The sequence below is a fragment of the Stegostoma tigrinum genome, chromosome 33 (assembly GCF_030684315.1).
Source record: "Stegostoma tigrinum isolate sSteTig4 chromosome 33, sSteTig4.hap1, whole genome shotgun sequence".
Classification (NCBI taxonomy): domain Eukaryota; kingdom Metazoa; phylum Chordata; class Chondrichthyes; order Orectolobiformes; family Stegostomatidae; genus Stegostoma; species Stegostoma tigrinum.
The window spans coordinates 14550706-14576392 of record NC_081386.1 but is presented as its reverse complement, the minus strand read 5'-3'; the positions used below and the strand labels follow the sequence as shown (position 1 = coordinate 14576392).

At 43.3% G+C, this 25687-nt stretch overlaps 1 protein-coding gene across 7 annotated transcripts in view; it reads right to left on the bottom strand.

The window, feature by feature from the left end:
* The window catches only part of LOC125467255 (protein unc-13 homolog C-like), a 562058-nt gene that overhangs the window by 260011 nt on the left and 276360 nt on the right, over positions 1 to 25687 (bottom strand). For 4 of the 7 annotated variants that reach the window (XM_059639173.1, XM_059639171.1, XM_059639172.1 and 1 more), the window contains one exon: positions 4539 to 4603. In XM_059639173.1, the coding sequence (XP_059495156.1) occupies positions 4539 to 4603 (65 nt within the window). Of the gene's footprint in view, positions 1 to 4538; positions 4604 to 4951; positions 4975 to 25687 lie in introns of all 7 variants that reach the window. The other 3 variants (XM_059639170.1, XM_048562842.2, XM_048562846.2) reach the window with 1 other exon arrangement.

Below are 25687 nucleotides of genomic sequence, written 5' to 3'. Positions count from 1 at the left end.
AAACATTGCCGCACAGTGTACAGGGCTGCATTGGTTAGGTGGGTTAACCGTGGAAAATGCAGTTTTACAGGTGGGTCTGGGTGGGATGCTCTTTGGAGGGTCGGTATGTTCAATAGACTAAATGCCCTGCTTTCACACTGTAGGATTCCAAGTTTCTGTGCTCATTTTCAGGCTTCTGAATGAACCTAATTTCACCCTCCAGTTGTTCTGGGCTTTATTTTTCCTTATAATAATAGGCATCCTCCACTGAGAAGAATGTTGGACAGAGTTGAAATAACACATTGGATTTTCCAGACAATTCATCGAAACAAACAATAAGTTGATATATGTGCAGCAGCATGGAGAAGATTCACTGCATTTGACTTTGGACGTGCTGTGTATCTAACATTAGATGTAATACCAAGTAGGGTGGTACGGTGGCTCAGTGGTTAGCACTGCTGCCTCACAGCGCCAGGGACTTGGGTTCGATTCCACCCTCGAGCAACTGTCTGTGTGGAATTTGCACATTCTCCCCGTGTCTGCGTGGGTTTCCTCCAGGTGCTCCGGTTTCCTCCCGCAGTCCAAACAGGTGCAGGTTAGTTGGGTTACCCGTGTTAAATTGTCCGCAGTGTTCAGGGATGTGCAGGCTGAATGGGTTAGCCAATGGTAAATGTGACGTTACAGGGAGAGGGTGGCGGGTTGCTCCTTGATTCGATGGGCCAAATGACATCTTTATGCATTGTAGGAATTCTATGAACATATTTCAATCATGACACGACAGGGTGTGAGATTGCAAATTCTCAAATGTTAGTTTTGACACTTGAGAACACAGTGATCAATAAGAATCAATACAGAATCAAAAAGACGATGCATGAGAGATCACATAGGTCAGGGGTTAGAGTATTGGGGTGTTTATAAACTATGGTAGGATACAAAATTTCTCAAAGACAAACATGAACATAAGAACTTCAAATCCAAGACTGATAACTAGAATTCAATGTTGGTCAGGAAGAACTGGAACGAGAGATAAGCAGGAATAGTGAAGACTGGGATACAGGCAGCAGAGGCAAGGCTCAGACTGTGGAGATGGTACTCAGATGACTGGCTTTCTCTATTTCTATCTGGTTGACAACCTTGTACACAACCACCACTTATATTTCAGCTCACCGTTTTTACTTGCCTCATTTCTGTGGTTTCTGATCTGATCACTCCACTTTCCTCACCACAACTTCCGTGAGGTCATCATTTTTCCTCCAGCATGGCTCACCTCTAACTTCAACAACAAGGTTTGAAGAATTTGAAACAACTTCAGCGTTCACCTCAGTTCTCGTGCTTTCACTTTCGATACCTCATCCACAATAAGCAGAAAAACAGAATGTCTTTTTGTCAGAACGTCAGGAAGCAGATTTTGCATTGTCTTCTTGAATAGCAATGGACTGGGCGTTAATTGCCAGTGCCGCATGTGTTTTGGGTGAGGGGTGGGGGACACATGTCCCAGAGATAACCCTTCATCGTGGCACCCAATCCAAAACTCACCCCCATAGCATGAGGAAAATGGTCAGGCACTAAACTCAACATTGCAGCCCACCAAAAGTACATAAATAATCATAACATGGTTGGCATGGGCAGTCAGGTGAGTGTGGCAGGATGTTATTTTACAAAACGTAGAGAGACTATATTCAGAGAATGCCCCTGAGAGGTTAGTAGCCACCCGCTTCCTTCCTCGCTGCCTGGAGGCAGAAATGCCCCCAGCTCACCCCATCTGTAATCTACGTCCTAACGGCTCGGACATCACTTTGCTGGGATAAATGGGCTCATGCTATCCTGGCTGCATCCAGCATGCAGCTCTGTTGCTCCCAGGACAGCAGGAGCCCCAAGGATGGGACATCCTCCCAGTGACGGGCAGAAGGCCCACTTAGAACTGGTTAGACCAGAGTGTCATGGCCACAAAGTGTCCTTTGGGCCAGACAAGTGTGTCAGAGTGTGAGTGAGTGAGCATGAGAGTGTGAATGTGTGAGTGTGTCATCTGACCCTCTGTAATTCCCAGCCCAATGTATCAGAATACGCGACGTGCTGTCGACCTTTCAGCCCCTAATCTGGATGGACAGAAGCCTCAAGCAGTATGAAGCGGGGACATGATGGCCGACTAGCACTATTGCTGAACTGTTAATCCAGAGACCCAGTAATGTTCTGGGAGCACAGGTTTGAATCCCACCATGGCAGATGGTGGAATCTGAATTCAAGTTCAAAAATAAAATCTGGAATTAAGAGACTAATAATGACCATGGTCGACTGTTGAGGAAAAACCCATCTGGCCTTTAGGGAAGCAAGCTGCTGTTCTTGCTTCATCTGATCCACAGCAATGTGATGCACTTTAATTGCTAAATGCTGGTGTAACGAACAAAACCCTCATCCCACTGTGCTAAAAAGCTATTTTCATAACTCCGAGGAAGAGGGGTACTGAACAAGCTTAAGCTCTAGTTCACTGAAAATTACAACAGCTTCCCTGCTCAGTTTAGTAACTTGCATTTGATTGTAACTCTAAAAATTATTTGTAAAGTCCATACGCAATGAGGACAGCGACATACAGTTAAACATTGTTTGCTCTGATTTCAGATCCCTGAGATTGAGAATTGATGGAGCTTGAACCAAGCCAGCTCCATCAAGATACCGTATAAAATTTGATAATTAATAAATGTGACTGATTCACTTTATTATGAGTCCAGTCCTAGACCATTAAGTTTCCTAAAGCTGTCAATGATGTTCATAGAGAATAAAGTTTCAGATATATCTGTGGAGTTTGCACATTCTCCCCATGCCTGCGTGGGTTTCCTCCCACAGTCCAAAGGTGTGCAGGCTAGGTTGATTGGCCATGCTAAATTGCTTGTAGTGTTCAGGGATGTGTAGATTAAGTGGGTTATAGGGGGATGGGTCTGGGTGGGATATTCTGAGGGTCGGTTTGGACTTGTTGGGCCAAAGGGCCTGTTCCATCACTGTAGGGATTCTATGATCTATATGTCACACATAAATACACACACATGCAGTTGTTGACTTGCTTGCCAAGCTGGTAAGTGTTTTCACAAGCATTTCATCACCCTGCTAGGTAACATTGTCAGTGCACCTCTGGTGAAGTATCAGTGTTCTGTCCTGCTTGCTACTTATGTGCCTCAGTCTGTTGGGGTGGGTGGCATCACTTCTGGTTTTGTTTCATAGTGGTTGGTATACAGGGCCCAGCTCTACATGTTTGTTAATGGAGTTCCACATAAATATCATATAACAACCTAACGCACTTGACAAAACAAAGCTTCTGAGCTGCAGTCTGTAAGTTACTTCAACTTCCAAAGTTCCTGATAAATTACTGAATAACCGGTGTTCTCACTGCAATATTTTGTTTAAATCTTGCCAATAGCTTTAAAATGCTCTCTGCTTCTAAGCTTGAGCTTGAAGCTAAAACATGTTTCAGTTAAAATTCCCTCACCAAGGAACAATTAAACTCAGCTTGACCTGGGTAAAACATATGATTAACTATTAGACTGTTACCTTAAAGGAATACGCAGATCCACGGTAACTGAAAACTCCTGTATTGTGTGAAGCACTGTATAATATTCATGTCCTTTCAAAAGTAAATGATTACTACTATAATGCAACCAGACAACTACAAGTATTTACTAGATTATATATGACATACCATTACAGGTTAGATTTAACAATAGAAATTGGTGATAACTAAAATAATAAGCCTGTTTGTACCATGACATATGGGTAAAACAGGGTAAATGGCCGAAATATGATTCCCTGTCCGGCCCAGATGAACCTGTCCGACTCCTGAGGTTTCAGCCTCTAATGAGGACCGGACAGCAATACCAGAAGTGGCCACTACTCCTGGTGGTGCTATTAGTTTGCCAGCCTTTGACTAAATAGCAGCTCTTGGAGGTAGGCCATCTTCCCCACGCCAGAATTTTCCAGGAGAAACTCCCCCTTGGGAAATAGGAAGCCAGCCATTGGGGGATAGGTGCCTGGTTTGGATTAAATTCTCCTGAGAAAGCTTATGAATGAGCTGCCGCAGGATGCTCTGTAACCCATGGGCTGGCCCAAGCAGGGACCATTAAACCCTGAACACTGGTTCTCTCAGCCTGAACCATGTAATATTTGCAGTATAGTCTGTCTTTTCTTTTCATCATATATGCATGATTATTGCATGCTCTGATCAAGCAAGTATTTCCAAATAGTCACTTTCAGGAATGTGCAAACCATGATCCAGAGTTTGAACAAAGAAAATATTAAATCCTGAAAATAGATGCTGCGTCTTCATTCTTATAACACGCCTCCAAAATTATTCAATCAGTAGATTTGATAACATTGCCTTATTCATTGGCAACGTAAAAATCGATACATTTAGTGTGTCGATAAAGGTGAGCGCGAAGATGATTCAAGAACAAAACATAAAAGCCAAGGAGTTAAGGGTGATTTTGTTTAGTTGTTCCATTGTCTTTCCACAAAAAAAACATTGCTGATGTGAGTTTAATTTTAGAAATACATGGGATATAAATTTAGCTCACCCTCCGGGGGTCTTGAAGCTTGAAAGGCTAGATGCATCGAATACATTACCACTTGATAGCTGAGCCTTTAATAAGGAACAAATAGAAAACTGTAAGCATTATGGAGTCCTAAATAATACATGTACAGTTTCAATGAAAAATTCAACATTTTTTTCTCTTGCACTTAAGCATGAAATACATTATGAAAAAGTATGTTTGTGGAAATTTATTCTTAGTAATAAATGTCCTGTTTACAAATGCATCATATTTCGAACAGATAACAAAGAAGAGAAATTATAACATGTATTTGTAAAGGTGGGTTCCATGCGATACAAATAGGATGTGAAATGAACATATTTACTATGATAACCACGTAAAAATGTAACAAAATTCAAATGAAATGTTATGAAAGATGAAACACAGCAATTTAGAACCTGTTGATCCACAGAACTGTTATCTGAAAAAGAACCAGGGAGAGGAGGACATAATATGTTAGATATTCAATATTCTAAAATTACATCAATTGCTTGTCCACTCATATAAAATGTTCCACTTACTGCAGTCATGAAACCAAGTGCTATTCAATACTTAACCTCAAACCAAATTAATGCAAATTTAACACCAGGGGAACACATCTCCAAAAATTATAAATTTGGTGAAAAATTAATGTAAAAGGCTACTAATTCCTACACAGTAAATAGATGCTACTTGTATGCTGTTTTTTAATCTAAAAAAAACACAAAACCTCCATTTAAATATTCATTCTAATATTACTCCAATTGTGAAAGCAACAAAAGCCAATGTTTTCAATTTTTGGAGGCAAGAAGGACAAAGGGTCCTGACGAAGGGTTTGGGCCTGAAATATTGACTTACCTGCCACTTGGATGCTGTCTGACCTGCTGTGCTTTTCCAACCTCATACCTATAGATTCAGATTTCAATGTTTCCTTCCTCGTTGAAAACACACTCTGTAACATGCCATTTAACTCAAGTACAGTTCCAACTTAAGTGCTTCTGCAGCTCATTACTTTTTATCATTATATTGAGAGCAACTTCTAGACTAAATACATTCCTGTGATGTTTGCCACCTTGACCCACAAGGTTGATGTGAACTTAATTATTAACTAAAAGTTAATTTTTTTATTTGAAGCCACAAACAGCTCAGAAAATGCTGGCCAATTGAAACTGCTTTAATATTATGTTTTTACATTGTGCCACTTGATCTCTCAATGGAGATAGCCTAAAAATTCAGCTCTAGTACGTGTGCATTAACAACGTCAGCTGCTGTAGCCACATCAAAGTGCTGCTGTCTGCTCGAGGTTAGATGGTGTGAAGAGATGTGAGATTGTTGGTGATTGATAATTTATGTTCTTATAAAATCAAGCTTTTCAGTTTCAATAATTAGAAATATTTATTGTACTTTGTCAAAGGTTGATATGAAACTAACCATTTGTTCAATTCAATTACTGGGTTTCAAGAAAACAGGACATTAACAAGCAATACCGGTGGTGAAAAATGACTAACAATCATAGATTAGATCATTTGTGTTATAGTTGGGGATGAGAAGCTTGAAGCAGAAACTCTCAAAAGGCCTTCTCCAATATTGTACTGCTGCCAATCATAATCAACAGGCCAGATGTCAACACCAAATCTTACATAACACATGTGCCCAATCACCATCTCTTTCACAACGGGAATTTCCCACCAACATCACTGCGTAGGGATGATCAACACAAGGGCTGTATTATTTAAAGGGAAAAGTTCACTGCTAGCAACTGAATGCAAATAGGAATGGGAACAGAGTGCTGTGTTGCCCACATCCCAGTAACAAATATTTTATGCAAAGTCTTAAATCTTCATTTTTTATGACACAGTAGAATGTCACTGAGTCCAAACTGGCTTAGAGAAGTCTGATCTCCCCCAGTAGAGTGGCATATTTACTTCATTCCAAAACCCATTCAATTTCCTTTTGGAATCGCAGATTGCCTCTACTTCCCCACCATGGGCAGTGGGTTCATGCTCGTTATCAGTTGCTGCATTAAAAAGTTCTTACTTACATTCTTCCTGTATATTTTTGCCCAAAACTTAAATCTGTGTCCCAGGTCATAGAACTCCTACAGTGTGGAAGTAGGCCATTGGAGCCATCGAGTCCACACCGATTTTGTGAGGGGCATCCTACCCAGACCCACATCCCCTACCATACCCCTGTAACCCTGCATTTCCCATGGTTAATCCATCTAACATATGCATCCCTGGACACTATGGGGTAATTTAGCATGGCCAATCCACCTATCTGCACGCCTCTGGGCTAACAGAGGAATCCGGAGCACCCAGAAAAAAGCTATGCAGACATGGGGGGAGTTTGCAACCTCCACATAGATAGTCGCCCGAGGTTGGAATCAAACCCAGGTTGCTGGTGCTGTGAGGCAACAGTGCTAAACACTGAGCCACCGTGCTACCCATTGATTGATGGAACAGTATTTCCTCATCTATTCTATCCAAACCAGTTACAATCTTGTGTGTCTTCCCTAAATCTCCTTTCCTCCAAGGACGGGAACATCAGCATCTCCAACATAACCTTATTGTTCAAATGCTCCATCCTTGGAACTATTCCACTTAATCTCCTCTGTACCCTTGAAAGGACCTTCCATCCTTCCTGTAGTGTGGTGACCTGATCAGAACGTCATGCTCTGGGTTTTCTTTTCTACTCAGTGCTTTAGAAAGTTTCAGCATAACTTCATTGTTTTTGTACTCAATGCCTCTAAGGTCAGATATACTTGGCTAAACACTCTCTGAAATGGCCTGTGACCTTAAAAAAGATTGATGCAAGTACCCTTCAGATCCTTCTGTTTTCTGTGTAATTTTTGGAGCTGTGCCATTATGTTTACATCGGCAGAAGTGATAGGACAAGACAATGCATATTACCTTACACTTCCCTGTACTCAATCTCACCTGCCACTTGTCTGCCCATTCTGGTAGCCTATCGATATCTTGCTGCAGCCGATTAGTATCATCCTCGTGATTCTCACCGCGTGCATGTCTGGTACCTTCATTAAATTTTGAGACTACTCTGTACTCTAGTGTCCAAATCACTTGAACGTTTCAAAAAAAAAATACTGACCCTTGAGGAATATTACTGTCTATTATCATTAAATCTGAAAAATAACTATCTACTTGCTGTTTTCAGTCCTTACGCCAATTCTTTTGTCCAACTTGACACTGACCCTGTTATTTAATTTTCTGAACATGCCCTCCACGTGGTACTTGGCATTTTGTTAAAAGCCATGCAACAACATTTACTGCAATCCCTGCATCAAGCATTTCATATGGTTCATCATGTTTGCTCTGCCCCTTATAAATCTGTGCTGGCTCTCAACTGACTCAAACCTCTGCAGCAATTTTTTTTTCCTGACTATTGTTTCTAACGCATCAGCAACTGTTGTCAAACTGACTGGCCTGTAATTGCTAGAACTGTCCTCACTGTGTTTCTTGTATAAAGGTAGCATATTTGCCAATTTCCAAACCCCTGCCAACTTTCCTGGATCTCGGGAAGACTGGAAGATTATGGCGAGCCCTTTCACCATACCCACTCTTACTTTAATTTAACATTAACATTTAAAACAATATGGCATCTGCATGAAGTCAAAATCAGTCTACAATTAATGAAAATGCACAGATTACTGTTCAATTAAACCGAGGCTATTTCGTGATTTATTTCACTGTGACATACTGAATTATCAGAGCACACGCATTAACATCAATTTTGACTATTTCAGAAAACGGTTGATCTACCCCAAGAATTTCAGGGGAAGAATTGCCAGTCTTATTTTCAAGAATGTGCCCCCAGGTCCCAGACTTTGCTGATCTGCAGAAAGAGCTCTTTCTCTCTAATTGTGGATATTGAAAAAGACTTTAACCCCATTGAATCCTCTTAATATATTGAAAACGTAGACTAAGCTACTCTCCAACCTCCTAAATTCCAGTAAATATCAACCCAACTTTGTGCAATCTCTCCTTATGATTAAGTTCTGGGATTTCAAGGGTTATTTGTGATCAATTAAGCTGCACTCCTTCCAAGGACAATACGTCATTCTCAAGTTGCAGTGCAAAAATACTGCTCTCAATAAATCCAGGTGTGTTCTAACCAGGGCTTTGTATAATTGGAGCATAACTTCTACCACCTTGTATTCTAGTTGTCTAGAAGTAAAGGTCAGAATCCCTTCAACTCTTCTGATTACTTTCTATACCTTTGTTATGCTCTAAGTACCTGATAATCTTTGACCTGCACTAATTTTAACTTTCAGGCATTTAGAAATTAAAACACACTTCTTCCCCAACGAAACAAATTACAGACCATAACTGCCTAAAGTTGTAGCTTTTCCAGCAAATCCAAAACTGATTTCAAGTTGTTGTTATTGATAAGATCTAATTGTGCCATTTTGGAGATCAGTGCTCACACATCAGATCAGCCAATTTCCTGGTAGGCTTCAGGATTGTGAACTTTACCTTTAACACCTCACCTGTGGTTCTATCAGCAACTCCCTCCTCAATCCCCAGCCATTGTTTACAGTGGAAGGGACAAAGATCCAAAGATCTAGACAGACACCCAAAGCCATCAGTTTTCTTACAGTTCTGCCTGTCAACCATTGAATATGTGGCAACCAACAGATAGAATCTCCATGCAACTTTAGTGCCAAAGGTTCTAAAACATAAAAATTTGTAAAGTTGAAAGAAGTCAGAAATGGACTGAGTTCCGTTTTGATTCAGTGAGAGGGACAGAATGCTGCAATTTAACTGCCATCTCCAACAACTGAACTCATTTGAGGCGGTATTATTATAATCCCAAGAAAATTAAATTGTGGAAGTAAGAGCCATGTTTTGATCAAGATCCTGTTTCAGGGCTTAATCCAACTATATATCATCAACGACAGGCATAAATCAAACAGCTCCTTTATGAAACACAGTTCCTTGCATTAGCATCAATCTTACTTCCTGTGCCAGAGAGGTTTTGGGTCTTTGTGGTATGGAAGTTTTCAATTGTTAATGCACTGTTTTGAATGAATTATTGCTTAAGCTGAAGTACCCATAAGCTAAACCAAAAAAAGTCCATTCATGGTTAAACATAGTAACTGATGGCCCACTGTAATGAATTATTCCCAGTTGGTTTGACATTAGAATTTCTGGCTCTTTGATGGTAAATTGAATATAAGACCAGAAGATATGGGAGCAGAAATCAGGCCATTTGGCCCATTGTTGATAAGTTTCAGAATGCCATTCTCCCGCCTTGTCCCATAACCTTTGATCCCCTTAACATTCAAGAACATATCTACCTCTGATTTAAATATGTGCAATGACGTGGCCTCCACAGCTCTCAGCGGCATTTAATTCCATAGATTCACCATTCTCTAGGTGAAGAAGTTTGTCCTCATCTCTGCTCCAAAGGATCTTCCTTTACTCTAAGGCTGCGTCCTTGAGTACTAGTCTCTCCTGCTAATGGAAACATTTTCCCAATGTCCGCTCTATATAAATCCGCAATGGCACTCAGGTCTATATAGCCACTGTTTGATATTATGACAACTTATATAAGAGGAAACCAAATGGAAATTAAATAGATCAAACAGAATATTTAGTATTTCTTTGAGTTTCACTTGTAATCTTGAAAATGTACAGACTAACATATAGATGGCCTCAAATTCTAAATGTGAACTTGGCAAAACCTCAATGTATCATATATTGCAATCAAAATGCAGAGTTAATATAATTAAAAGCATCAGGTGCATTTGTAAAATGCCGTATGTTGGCTAATATCACCATTCAAACATTTTGCATTAATCTTGAGTGCCACAGTCCAGATTAGAATTCTTAAAGTCCACAATGAAGGTACATTACATTCCAATTCAGTTGTGTCACATAACCTCCTAATCATATATGCATGCAGCCTGCCAAAATTTTCCCCAACTTGTGGCCAAATTCCATTAAGAACCAATTAATCTTTAATAATTAATGTGTTCCATCTCTTGAATAGATTAAAACTTGCAGCCGGAATCTGTTATTTCAGGACCACTTGATACATTACTGCTCTACAAATGATTTATACCCATTATTCTATAATAGCAGTCCTAGGGAGATCAGCCCAGGATATTCATCATCCTTCCATTTACGTGACTCAGCAGTGCACAAAAAGAAGTAAATATGAGATGAGGGGCGTCATAATATGGCACATCAATTGAGTTACAATCAATGAGGCTTCACAACCCTCCACAAGTCCCACTTTCATCCCCCTTACAACTAAATACTTAGCTACACAGAACCAAAATGAATGTGACACATAATAACAGGAATAAATGAATACTGGTCAAACATTGGGACGAGAGTAATAACGACCTGCCACCTCATCAGGCTGGGTAGGAGAGGGGCATGGAAAAGAAGGGGTTAAACGTTTAATAATGAGAGACATAAACTAAAACCTTCATGAAGGTTTAACTGGCAATGGGTTGGGGGTGAATGAGTGACTTGCTCTATTTTAATGAGGTGGACAGCTTGCCTTCAGTTTTGGCAGCCATTTAGATTTAAAGCACTGATCATCTTAGGACTTTTTTTCTCTTGGAATGACCTGCCTCGGTCTGAAAGAAACCCATCCTTGCATTGACCTATTGGATGGTTCGAGCTTTCTACTGATCTATCCCCTCCAGATTGATCTCCAAACTCTGGGATCTTGGTCTCAGCTCCGCAGCCTCTGCAACTGCATCCTCAGCTTTCTGACCCACCGACTGCAACCAGTGAGGATAGGTAACTGCACCTCCTCTACAACAACACTCAACACTGGAGCCCCCATGGAAGTGCGTCAGACCCCCTACTGTACTCCCTGTACACCCATGGTTGTGATGCCAAATTCCAAATGAACACTGTCTACAAGTTTGCTGTGACACCACCATGGTCAGATGGCTATCAAACAACATGTCACAGAAGGGAGATAGAGGGCTTGGTGGTCTGGTGCAATGAAAACAACCTCTCTGTCAACATCAGAAAAACTAAAGAACTGATCATTGACTTCAGAAAGAAAGGAGGAATACACACCCCCATTTGCATCAATGGAGCGGAGACCAAGAGGGTGGAGAATGTCAGGTTCCTAAGAACAATAATAACTGACAATGTGTCCTGGACTTCCCATGTAAATGCAACAGTCAAGGCGGCAACAACAATGCCTCTTCTTCCCAAGGCAGTTCAGCAAGTTTGACGTGTCCATAAGGTCCCTCACCAACTTCTGCAGATGCACCATTGAAAGCACACTGCCTGGGTGCATAATGGCCTGGTATGGCAACTGCTCTGCCCAGGGCCGTAAGAAACTACAGAAGGTGGTGTGCACAGCCCAGAGCATCACAGAAGCCAACCTTCCATCCATGGACTCCATTTACATGTCTCGCTGCTGCGGAAAGGCTGCCAACATCATCAAAGACGCACTGCACCTCCTACAGCTTCTTCCATCAGGCAAAAGATAGAGAAACCTGAAGACATGCACAAGCAGGTTTAAGAACAGCTTCTTCTCAGCCATCATTAGACTGATACATGAACTCTCTAACTTCAACAAATGCTCATCCTGCCTCGAGTACATCCTGTGCAATGTAACCTGTATACCTCTGTCTAAGATGATGAAATGTGAGGCTGGATGAACACAGCAGGCCAAGCAGCATCTCAGGAGCACAAAAGCTGACGTTTCGGGCCTAGACCCTTCATCAGAGAGGGGGATGGGGAGAGGGAACTGGAATAAATAGGGAGAGAGGGGGAGGCGGACCGAAGATGGAGAGAAAAGAAGATAGGTGGAGAGGGTGTAGGTGGGGAGGTGGGGAGGGGATAGGTCAGTCCAGGGAAGACGGACAGGTCAAGGAGGTGGGATGAGGTTAGTAGGTAGCTGGGGGTGCGGCTGGGGGTGGGAGGAAGGGATGGGTGAGAGGAAGAACCGGTTAGGGAGGCAGAGACAGGTTGGACTGGTTTTGGGATGCAGTGGGTGGGGGGGAAGAGCTGGGCTGGTTGTGTGGTGCAGTGGGGGGAGGGGATGAACTGGGCTGGTTTAGGGATGCAGTGGGGGAAGGGGAGATTTTGAAACTGGTGAAGTCCACATTGATACCATATGGCTGCAGGGTTCCCAGGCGGAATATGAGTTGCTGTTCCTGCAACCTTCGGGTGGCATCATTGTGGCAGTGCAGGAGGCCCATGATGGACATGTCATCAAGAGAATGGGAGGGGGAGTGGAAATGGTTTGCGACTGGGAGGTGCAGTTGTTTGTTGCGAACTGAGCGGAGGTGTTCTGCAAAGCGGTCCCCAAGCCTCCGCTTGGTTTCCCCAATGTAGAGAAAGCCGCACCGGGTACAGTGGATGCAGTATACCACATTGGCAGATGTGCAGGTGAACCTCTGCTTAATGTGGAATGTCATCTTGGGGCCTGGGATGGGGGTGAGGGAGGAGGTGTGGGGACAAGTGTAGCATTTCCTGCGGTTGCAGGGGAAGGTGCCGGGTGTGGTGGGGTTGGAGGGCAGTGTGGAGCGAACAAGGGAGTCACGGAGAGAGTGGTCTCTCCGGAAAGCAGACAGGGGTGGGGATGGAAAAATGTCTTGGGTGGTGGGGTCGGATTGTAAATGGCGGAAGTGTCGGAGGATAATGCGTTGTATCCGGAGGTTGGTAGGGTGGTGTGTGAGAACGAGGGGGATCCTCTTGGGGCGGTTGTGGCGGGGGCGGGGTGTGAGGGATGTGTCGCGGGAAATGCGGGAGACGCGGTCAAGGGCGTTCTCAATCACCGTGGGGGGGAAGTTGCGGTCCTTAAAGAACTTGGACATCTGGGATGTGCGGGAGTGGAATGTCTTATCGTGGGAGCAGATGCGGCGGAGGCGGAGGAATTGGGAATAGGGGATGGAGTTTTTGCAGGAGGGTGGGTGGGAGGAGGTGTATTCTAGGTAGCTGTGGGAGTCGGTGGGCTTGAAATGGACATCAGTTGCAAGCTGGTTGCCTGAGATGGAGACTGAGAGGTCCAGGAAGGTGAGGGATGTGTTGGAGATGGCCCAGGTGAACTGAAGGTTGGGGTGGAAGGTGTTGGTGAAGTGGATGAACTGTTCGAGCTCCTCTGGGGAGCAAGAGGCGGCGCCGATACAGTCATCAATGTACCGGAGGAAGAGGTGGGGTTTGGGGCCTGTGTAGGTCTGTCTAAGCCTTTTTTGTTCACCTTATGATCTGTATGTCCTTGTTTACAATGATCTGCCTGCACTGCTCATAAACAAAGCTTTCACTGTACTTAGGTGCATGTGACAATAAATCAAATCAAAGGGAAGCTGCTTATATCTTCTTATTCATAGAATATCTTGTTGCCATGTAATGTCTCAATTTCTTTCTCTCTTCTACCTTGTTTTCTAGAGCTGTGAACTACATGGATGAAAGGACCAAAGTTATGGTAGCTAAATTTTTTGACACAAAGGTAGGTTGGAAAGTGGGTTGTGAAGTTATAAGGAGTGTACAAAGGGATATAGAGAGGTTAAGTGAGTGAGAAAGCATTTGGCAAATAAAGTATCATGTGGAAAAATATGAAACTCTCCATGTTGGAAGGAAGATTTTTTTTAAAATGGTGAGAGGTCGCACAGCTCTGAGATGCAGAAGGATCTGGGTCTCCTGGTGCATGAATCACAAGAGGTTAGCATGCAGGTACAGCAAGTAATCAGGAAAGCTATTAGAATGCTACGTTTTATTGCAAGGGGAACTAAATTGCATGAGTATGCCTCAGTTACTCAGGGTATCAGAGAGGCTACATCTGGATCAGTGTGTGCAGTGCTGGTCGCCACTTTTACAGAAGCATCTGTAGCAGTTCAGAGAAGGTTTACACGGGATTAGTACCTGGAATGAGCAGTTTGTCTTATGAGGAAAAGACAGACAGGCTCAGCCTGTATCTGGGAGTTCAGAAGTGTCACAAGTGACTTAGTTGAAACACATGAGATACTAAGGGGACTTGACCAGGAAAGGTTGTTTCCTCTTGTGGGAGAATCTAGAACTAGGGGTCATAATTTAAAAATAAGGGATCACCCATTTAAGGCAGAGATGAGGGAGAGAAAAAACTTCCTTGCAAGAGGGTTGACAGTCTTTGGAATTTCCCTTCCTGAAAAGCACTGGATGCAGACACTTTAAATACTTTTAAAGAACAGATAGATCCTTGATTACCAAGGAACTGAAAGATTATCGGAGGGGTTTGCAGGAACGTAGAGTTGAGGTTAAAAGCAACCAGCCATGATCTCATTGAATGATGGAGCAGATTCAAAGGGCTGAGAGGAACCCTTTTTTTTATGCTTGTACATTTTTATTCACCAAAAGGATCATTTTGAGGTCTTATTGAAAATGCAAGGAAACAATTTTCCAGGCAGTGCAGCACACTCTCAGAAATCAAAAATGACACAAACACGATGCCTCTCCTTAACAAACACAACATAAAAATACAAATCAAACATAAACTGTACATGAGATAATGGGAACTGCAGATGCTGGAGAATCCAAGATAATAAAATGTGAGGCTGGATGAACACAGCAGGCCAAGCAGCATCTCAGGAGCACAACGTTTCGGGCTTAGACCCTTCATCAGAGAGGGGGATGGGGTGAGGGTTCTGAAATAAATAGGGAGAGAGGGGGAGGCGGACCGAAGATGGAGAGAAAAGAAGATAGGTGGAGAGAGTATAGGTGGGGAGGTAGGGAGGGGATAGGTCAGCCCAGGGAAGACGGAGAGGTCAAGGAGGCGGGATGAGGTTAGTAGGTAGATGGGGGTGCAGCTTGGGGTGGGAAGAAGGGATGGGTGAGAGGAAGAACAGGTTAGGGAGGCAGAGACAGGTTGGACTGGTTTTGGGATGCAGTGGGTGGAGGGGAAGAGCTGGGCTGGTTGTGTGGTGCAGTGGGCATCTTCACCATCCCCCCAGACCTCCCACTGACTGAGGGCGAACGGTCAGTCCTTAGTAAGGGGCTCACCTTTGTCCCCCTACAACCACACATCAACGAATACCAGTCACGATTGGACATAGAACAGTTTTTCCGCCGCCTTCGCCTTCACACCTACTTCTTCAACCGGGAGCCTAACCCTCCCTCCAATGACCCCTTCACCCGCTTCCAACACAAGTCCTCCTCCTGGACACCACCCCCAGGCCTCCTACCTACCCTTGACCTCTTCATCTCCAACTGCCGTCGACACATTAACCGCCTCAAGCTCTCCACCCCTCTCACCCACTCCAACCGTTCCCCCGCAGAACGGGCAGCCCTCCGCTCCAACCCCAACCTCACCATCAAACCCGCAGACAAGGGTGGCGCAGTGGTAGTATGGCGCACTGACCTCTACATCGCCGAGGCCAGACGCCAACTCTCCGACACCACCTCCTACCACCCCCTTGATCATGACCCACACCCGAGCATCAAACCATCATCTCCAACACCATTCATGACCTCATCACCTCAGGGCATCTCCCACCCACAGCCTCCAACCTCATTGTTCCCCAACCCCGCACGGCCCGTTTCTATCTCCTTCCCAAAATCCACAAACCTGCCTGCCCTGGTCGACCCATTGTCTCAGCCTGCTCCTGCCCCACCGAACTCATCTCCACCTATCTGGACTCCATTTTCTCCCCTTTGGTCCAGGAACTCCCTACCTATGTCCGTGACACCACCCACGCCCTCCACCTCCTCCAGGACTTCCAATTCCCTGGCCCCCAACACCTCATCTTCACCCTGGACGTCCAGTCCCTATACACCTGCATTCCGCATGCTGATGTCCTCAAGGCCCTCCGCTTCTTCCTGTCCCGCAGGCCCGACCAGTCCCCCTCCACCGACACCCTCATCCGCCTAGCTGAACTCGTCCTCACCCTCAACAACTTCTCTTTTGACTCCTCCCACTTCCTACAGACTAAGGGGGTGGCCATGGGCACCCGCATGGGCCCCAGCTATGCCTGCCTCTTTGTAGGTTACGTGGAACAGTCCCTCTTCCGCACCTACACAGGCCCCAAACCCCACCTCTTCCTCCGGTACATTGATGACTGTATCGGCGCCGCCTCTTGCTCCCCAGAGGAGCTCGAACAGTTCATCCACTTCACCAACACCTTCCACCCCAACCTTCAGTTCACCTGGGCCATCTCCAGCACATCCCTCACCTTCCTGGACCTCTCAGTTTCCATCTCAGGCAACCAGCTTGTAACTGATGTCCATTTCAAGCCCACCTCCTCCCACCCACCCTCCTGCAAAAATTCCATCCCCTATTCCCAATTCCTCTGCCTCCGCCGCATCTGCTCCCACGACAAGACATTCCACTCCCGCACATCCCAGATGTCCAAGTTCTTCAAGGACCACAACTTTCCCCCCACAGTGATCGAGAACGCCCTTGACCGCGTCTCCCGTATTTCCCACAACACATCCCTCACACCCCGCCCCCGCCACAACCGCCCAAAGAGGATCCCCCTCGTTCTCACACATCACCCCACCAACCTCCGGATACAACGCATCATCCTCCGACACTTCCGCCATCTACAATCCGACCCCACCACCAAAGACATTTTTCCATCCCCACCCCTGTCTGCTTTCCGGAGACACCACTCTCTCTGTGACTCCGTTGTTCGCTCCACACTGCCCTCCAACCCCACCACACCCGGCACCTTCCCCTGCAACCGCAGGAAATGCTACACTTGCCCCCACACCTCCTCCCTCACCCCTATCCCAGGCCCCAAGATGACTTTCCACATTAAGCATAGATTCACCTGCACATTTGCCAATGTGGTATACTGCATTCACTGTACCCGGTGTGGCTTCCTCTACATTGGAGAAACCAAGCGGAGGCTTGGGGACCACTTTGCAGAACACCTCCGCTCAGTTCGCAACAAACAACTGCACATCCCAGTCGCAAACCATTTCCACTCCCCCTCCCATTCTTTAGATGACATGTCCATCATGGGCCTCCTGCAGTGCCACAATGACGCCACCCGAAGGTTGCAGGAACAGCAACTCATATTCCGCCTGGGAACCCTGCAGCCTAATGGTATCAATGTGGACTTCACCAGTTTCAAAATCTCCCCTTCCCCCGCCGCATCCCTAAACCAGCCCAGTTTGTCCCCTCCCCCCACCGCACCACACAACCAGCCCAGCTCTTCCCCTCCACCCACTGCATCCCAAAACCAGTCCAACCTGTCTCTGCCTCCCTAACCTGTTCTTCCTCTCACCCATCCCTTCCTCCCACCCCAAGCCGCACCCCCACCTCCTTCCTACTAACCTCATCCCACCTCCTTGACCTGTCCGTCTTCCCTGGACTGACCTATCCCCTCCCTACCTCCACACGTATACTTTCTCCACCGATCTTCTTTTCTCTCCATCTTCGGTCCGCCTCCCCCTCTCTCCCTATTTATTCCAGAACCCTCACCCCATCCCCCTCTCTGATGAAGAGTCTAGGCCCGAAACGTCAGCTTTTGTGCTCCTGAGATGCTGATTGGCCTGCTGCGTTCATCCAGCCTCACATTTTATTATCATAAACTGTACATGGATCAGTTATTCTTCGAACTTTTAAATTTGTGAATAATAATCACAATAAGAATGTATCAAGAATCTTCACCAAATCACCAACGACATTCTGCAGTGAATTGTGAGACGCCATTATCGTGTTAAATGGGACAGACTTCAAAACATTTCTAACAATTCAAAACTGGGCACCCACAAGTTGCCATTGGCTATCAGTAGAATAAGACTGTATTGAACCACAATCTGTAACCTCACGGTCCAGCACATTCCCACTCAACCATTACTATCAAACCGGGGATCTACCTTGGTTCAATAAGCAATGTGCAGGAAGAGCTTGCCTAGAGCAGCACCAAGCACATTTAAGAAAGTATCAGCCTGATGACGCCACAACACAGGAATGCGCACATATCAAACAATGGAAGTGCGTGCAATGTGCACGGCTAATTGATCCACAACCAACGGATAAGATCAAAGCTCCACAATCTTGTCGCATCCAGTCAAGCAGGAGGGATGCAAAATATAAGGCTGAAGCATTTGCACCACTTGTCAGCCAAAAGTGCTACGTGGATAATTCATCTTGGCCTCCTCCTGAGATCCCTTGCATCACAGATGCCTGTTTGTAGCCACTTTGATTCACCCTACATGGCATCAGGAAATGCTGAAGGTGTTGAATGTTGCAAAGGCTATGGATACTGACAATGTTCCAGCAATAATACTGAAGACTTGTTCCTAGTAACTAGCCATACCCCTACCAAGCTGTTTCAGAATAGTTATCACACTAGCATCTTCCCAACAATGTCCAAAATTGTCGAGGTATGTCCTGTCCATAAAAACCAGGGAAAATCCATCCTGGTGTATTACCACCACATCAGTCAGCTCTCAATCACCACCAAAGGGGCTTATGTCAGTGCTACCAAGCAGCACTTGCAAAGGAACAACCTATATACTGACGGTCAGTTTGGCTTTCACCAGGGCCACTCAACAGTATAGGTCCAAATAAGGGCAAATGAACTAAACTCCAGAAGTGAAGGGGGAGTGAATTCACTTGATGTCAAGGCAGCAGGTGACCGAAATTGGCATTAAGGAGACCTAACTTGCAGTGAAAATTAGAGTTAACAGTCATCAGGCGTGGGTGGGAACTCAGTATTTGCAGTTATGTCTAGCATAAATCAAGTCAATAATCTCAGTCTGAAGTTCTTTAGGGTCAAGTCCTTTGCCCAACTAACTTCAGCTCTTTCATCAGTTACCTTCTCTCCGTCATAGAGTCTAAAGTGGGGAATTTTGCTGATGATTGTACAACGTTCAGCATCATTTGTGACTCATCAAAAATTGCAGTCCTTTGTATCCATATATAGCAAGATCTGGTCAGCATTTAGGACTGGGCTGGTTAGTGTCAAGTGACATTCATGCCATACAAGTGCCAGGCAAGACTCTAACCATTACCGCGTAATGTTCATTGATGAATTCCTCACCATTCAGCATCCTAGAGTTAAGTTTCTGATCAGTCATTTAAATGCAGGAGGCCACAAAAGCAGCCAAGAAGCTAGGAATTCAGAAGCATGGAACTCAACTCCTATCTCCCCAAAGACTGTCTAGGTACAAGGAAGAAGTGAAATGGGAGAGATTTTCCACTTGCCTGGATAAGTGCAGCTCCAACAACAAACAAGCTGATCAACACCATTCAGGATGGCAATTAGCACCCTTCCACCATCTTCAACATTCACTCCCTTCATCACTGACAATGACAGGCGGCAGTGGGTGCTATCTACATGACCCACAGCAGCAGCTCACCAGGGCTCCTTCAACAGGAACTTCCAAACACACAAACCTAACCACCTAGAATGGCGGGAGCAGCAAATGTATTGGAGAAGCACCGCCTGAAAGTTCTCTTCCAAACCACACACAATCCTGACATTGAACTATATCACTGTTCCACCACAGTCGCTGAGCCAGAATCATGGAATTCCTTTCCTAAAAGCACTTGTGGATGTCCTTACGTCACAAGAACTACAATGGTTCAAGAAGGCAGCTCCCCACCACCTTCCCTCGGGCAGCTATGGATGGCCAACAAAAGCTGGACGAGTGAACTATGTCCATAAACCACAAATTATTTTTTTTTAAATGCTCATGTCCAGGCATCATGTTTTAATCCTAGAAGATAAATGATTGTCAATAGAGTCACCTCCAGGTTTTTAAAATGAGGTCAGACTGATGGGCAAATCTAGGTTTGTCTTGTCAGTGTGGCTCAGTTACTAACGGTGTACATTTACTGCAAAACCAGGAGACCGGAACATAACAATCTGATACAAGATGCTGCAAAATCCAGCTGCTTAAAAATTCATTCCACATGCATTATCACCTTTCAGATCTATGCTGAATCCTATCAAGACAAGATTCAAAAGTCTAAGCATGAAAAGCTCTTGAACTGCTCCACTGATTCTGAAATTGACTTCAGGAATAATAATAACTGTGCACCATGCAGCCCACTTCTATCACAGGTATCAACTGATAAGGCTATCAGCACATCCCACTTCAGTTAAAAATCATCTGAAATTGTTTTGAACCGAGTTAGTTTACCAAAGCAAAGTCATAGATCAAGTTTTCACTCAAACATATTTGCATAACTACAAATGGAAACTCTTCCATGTACTAGCATAAATCTATGGTATAATGCAACATTTTTGTTTATTCCTTCCATTGCAATAAAAAGACTCAATGCATTTGACAGTGATAAACCGATGCCATTTTATTGCTAGCTGAGAATAATTTTTCTCAGGTAACCCAACTACAAAATCATTGGAAATGACTTCTGAAAAAAACTATACCGTACCATTTATTTGTTTTATTGGTATACTGTCCAGCCATTAGTAATTTGTTTCACATTTGGCTGTATAGAATGCGAGGATTGCTTAAAAAGGAGACATACAGTTAAAGCTTTTCATCTTGCCTTCATCAGGACAGACACAAGAGCATCAAAATGCAAAGGGAATGGCTATTTATAGTGCTTGAGAAAAGGAGACTGATTAGTTGAGAAATTGACTCATAATAGTCATGATTTTACCATGGAGAATATATCAGGGCTAGTTATCCTCCTGGAAAGGAACTCTTCCAGCCATTGAGATTTGTTTAATTAAATAAAGGTTTGAAGGACAACCTTCCATGATTGATTCACCATGGCAATGTCTTGGCCAATCAATCTATTTACCAACAATGGGCACCATTTTCTCATGCAGCATAAACTGTTGCTCCCCCTGAAATTCGCATCTGTCCTGATAAAGCCTATATGGAAAGGTTTGACACCATGGGTCCTCCTTAATTATACTCAAAATACTTCTTACATATTCAAAAATATGCTCACTGGTCTCTTTCTATCGACAGAAAGCATCATAACTTGAATCCCTCCTCAAATGGTTGCAAAAGGTGCTACAGGAAGAAATTTGTCAATTTCATTTTCTCAATCATGGGCCTGACCTGGCTTTGTGGGCAGGGCCAACCTTTAGTCTTTTAAACTAGCTTCAAGACTGCATAAGTTCAATTTATTTTCAAAACATAACTTGCATTTAAAGTTCTTCAATTTTATACACTTGACAGTTTCTAGCAAATTGCTCCTAAGCCTTTCTGCTTACAAGGAATGTATTCATTTACTTCAGTCGAGTAAGATTGAACGAGTCATGTTAACATTTGATAGATGCCAATCAGCTTGAAAATGTAACAAATTGTATTACAAGGAATATTTGAGCGCTGGTGTTCTAGCAACTACAAAGTAAGTTGTTTTTTTTACCAAAAAGAAAAATTAGTTGCAATAACAGATGGTCTCCTTGGTATTCAGTACAGCATCAACATAATTATTCAGTGATGGCTTGAATACTTAATCAAAAAAATTAGGTAAGAAAATAAAAATGCAAAACTAGACAGAGCTCCAAATCCATTACACAGCCATTAACTACACACACTGGTGAACTAAAAGTCTGTAATAGAATGTTGAACAATTATTTTGCAGCTAAAATTCCTCATATGGTGAGTTCTTGATCTCAGCTGAGCCGTTAGAGTGGAATAAGGCAGAAGTGATGCACTATTCCACAGCAAGATCAGACCATATGTTCCTGAAATCCTTATTCTTGAGTTAGCTTAAGAAAAATGTAGAACTAAGGCACAATCGTCTCTTCTTCAGTCTGGAATTGGTTCATACGTCACACGGATGGAATAAATAGCTAAACACAAGCTACATTTCTCTTAAAGCAAGTACATATGAGTCTGCCATTTGGATCTGTTGAACCTTGCAGTTGTTGAAATGGATGGCAGTCAGATAAAGTGTGATCGTTATTTTCTCTGCTTTATGCAGCCTTTCCTCGGAGGCGGAAGATTCATTCTAGAGTGAGGCGAGTAAAGACAGTGGTAGTCTGAGTTAATTCATTGGATTCCTGACCCCAAAATAATAAAATGCAATTTGACACTGTTTCATGAGGAACCACTGGTCAGGAGGTACAATTACTGCAACAAAAGTGCAGTTCTGGCACAAATGTTGCTCATTTCACCTTAAGCATTATAAACAGGATCTTACAATGTGCACAGGAACCAACTTGCGTGTTTGTAAGGAACCTCCCACTGCAAACACGTGGCTACATCGCTTGCCATTTTACAGGCCTACACTAAAACTGTACTACAACACCATTCAGAAATCATTCACCTATTTTGCGTTTATCCAGATTAGGCACAATTTGCTATTACTGTGCCTTCTTTGCATATTTTACTCCATTCATTTTGTAGTTTCTGAACTGCCTCCACTGATTCCAATGTCCTTCCCAATTTATTATTATTGGAAAGTTTCTCTATTTTGCAGGTTTCTGATCCAAATCACGTGACTAACATAGAATCTGTGATGACATGAAACCAGAGCTTTGGGTCACCCAAATACACCCTGCAAAATAATTCCCCTGTAAAATATTCATATTTTTCAACCTTTCACCCAGTTCACCATATATTCCCAACGCTTAGCCTGAATTGCTGCTGTTCGCATTTAGCAATTTTTCATGAAGAACTATACTAAAGACCTTTTGGAAGTCCATTAACTTTGCTGAATGTTTTTGCCAGTGGGGTAGTGAGTATTGCCTCTTGAATCCAAATGCTGTCTATTTGGTAATACAGTAAAAAAAAGAGAAATTCTCAAATTTACTCCTGATCATTGATTCTCAGATGTTACATATAATAGGTTTAAGAACAATGAGCCACATCATCTGTAATCATCTGTCACCCTTTTTGAACATGGGACTTTCATTGATCTTTCTCCAGACAATGGATAACTCCTCACTGTCCAATTCCTGTCTCATAAAAGTTGTCAGTGCATAGACAAATGATCTGCCTAGTTTCGTTCAAAACTCTGGGATATTAGCAAACCTTGTTGATCTATTTACCTTGAAGTCTTTGCGCACATTTGGAGCCTTCATTTCTATCAAGGGCATCAATTTTGTTGAAGCTACCTTAATGGGAGAAGTATGTTGACACCAGGAGAATACATTCATAGAATATTTCCTATTTCCAGTCTCAGTTTTGAGACTGTTTATGCAAATCCTTATGTCAATCAATCTCTTTTACTTTCACTCTGCACAACAAACAGAGGTCAGGAATCATGCGACACCAGGTTATAGTCTAACAGGTTTATTTGAAAACTCAAGCTTTTGGAGCCTCATTCAGTCTTCAGGTGTTAGTGAGAGATGTGGCATTAGACACAGAATTTATAAGTCTAAGATCAAAGGATTACATAACTGATGAGGATATATTAAACAAACCTAAGATGCTGTTAAATCTTTAATCAGTTTGATGGTTTTAATTGATTCATATGCATATGTAAATTCCTAATTTTCTTTCAAGTCGCTGCCCTTAGAGAAATAAAAGTTTTACCAGTGTAAAGAGGAGGTGAAATATTAGGTCAGACAATGCATATTAGGTGTGAGGTCTTGGTTAGAATCTGTTTGTGTTTTGGTTTGGAGTCAGATTGGTTTTATTTCTCAAATAGGAACTTACAAAACACCACATTGACTGACCATCTATAAACTGTGTGCTTTTTGAACAAAACAGAATGTATCTGCAAATACAAATTCATCCCATAGATTCGTATGTGTGAGTGTGTGTGTGTGTAAGTGAGAGAGAGAGAGAGAGAAAGAGTATGTGTGTGTGAGGGAGAGAGGGTGCATGTGTGAGAGTGTGTATGTGCATGTGTGAGAGCGAGTAAGTGAGTGAGCGAGTGTGGGAGACACAGAGAGTGTATGTGAGGGAGACAGAGTGTGTGTGTGTCAGGGAGAAAGCAAGAGACAGTATGAGTGAGTGAGAGAAAGACAGAAGGAGTGTGTGTGTGAGAGGGAGAGAGTGTGTGTATGTTAGGGAGAGAGAGAGACTCTGTGTGTGTGCACGTGTGTGCGCGTGTGTGTGTGTGCATGTGTCACACGTACACACGCACGTAAATATATGGGGGGAATTTGTATTTGCAGGTACATTCTATTTTGTTCAAAAAGCGCACAATTTATGGACAGTCCGTCTCTCTGGCTTTTTTATAAATTCCTACTTTAGAAATAAAACCAGTCTGACTCCAAACTCAGATAGATTCTGAACAAGGCCTCACACCATCATGTACTGTCTGACCTCTTTTTCACACTGATAAAACCTTGAGTTCTCTCAGGACATTGACTTGAAAGAAATTCTGGGATTTGCATATTTATATTAATCAATTGAGACTTTCTAACTGATTAAAGATTTAATGACATCTTAGGGTTGTTTAATATATCCTTATCATTTGTGTGACCCTTTGATCTTTTATTTTTACTTTCAAATTCTGCATCTGATGCCACATCTCTTATGAACACCTGAAGGAGGAGCAAGGCTCCAAAAGCTTATGATTTCAAATAAACCCGTTAGACTATAACCTGGTGTTGTGTAATTTCTGACCTTGACTGCCCCAGTCCAATACCGGCACCTCCACATCAATAAATAGAACTTGCTTGTATCACTTTAAAGTTCTCCTGTGGCTTCCTCCACCATTTTCTGTTTCTTTTGGTCTTACTTCAATTCGGGTAAAATTTGTTTAATCTGAGTTTGTGTGTGTGTGTTTATTCTATGACTCATTGTGATACTTCTGAAAGGTATTTCTCATCTCGTCTACTAAAATATTGCTGAATATCTAATCCCAGATATTGATGCATATAGATCTTTATCCTATTGCTTTCCTTGTTTCTTCACTTCATTTAATTCAGACTTTGTCGAATTCTACAATTTCTACCTTAACTGGCTCACGTAAACAGCTGGAGTTGGTGAAATTGTTTGCACGAAGCCTGTTTCTGTCCCGTAGGAATACCAGCGGTAGCTGACTAAAGCAAGCACAGGCCTCTTGGAGCACACTGATCAGAACATTAATGCCTGTTTTGGTGCGGAAACCAGAAACTGGGGTTCACTGAATGTAAACAGGAGATGTCAGCCTTCGTTCAGTTGGTATAACTCAGGTCTCTGAATTGGAAGACTGTGGGATCCGGTCTCACCCAGGGATTTCAGCCCAAAAATCCAGGCCGTCACCTCAATGCAGCACTGAGGGAGTGCTGTCTTTCACGTCGGATGTTAAACCAAGGTCCATGCACCCATTTCAGATCGCCATTGAAGATCCTGTGACACTATTTC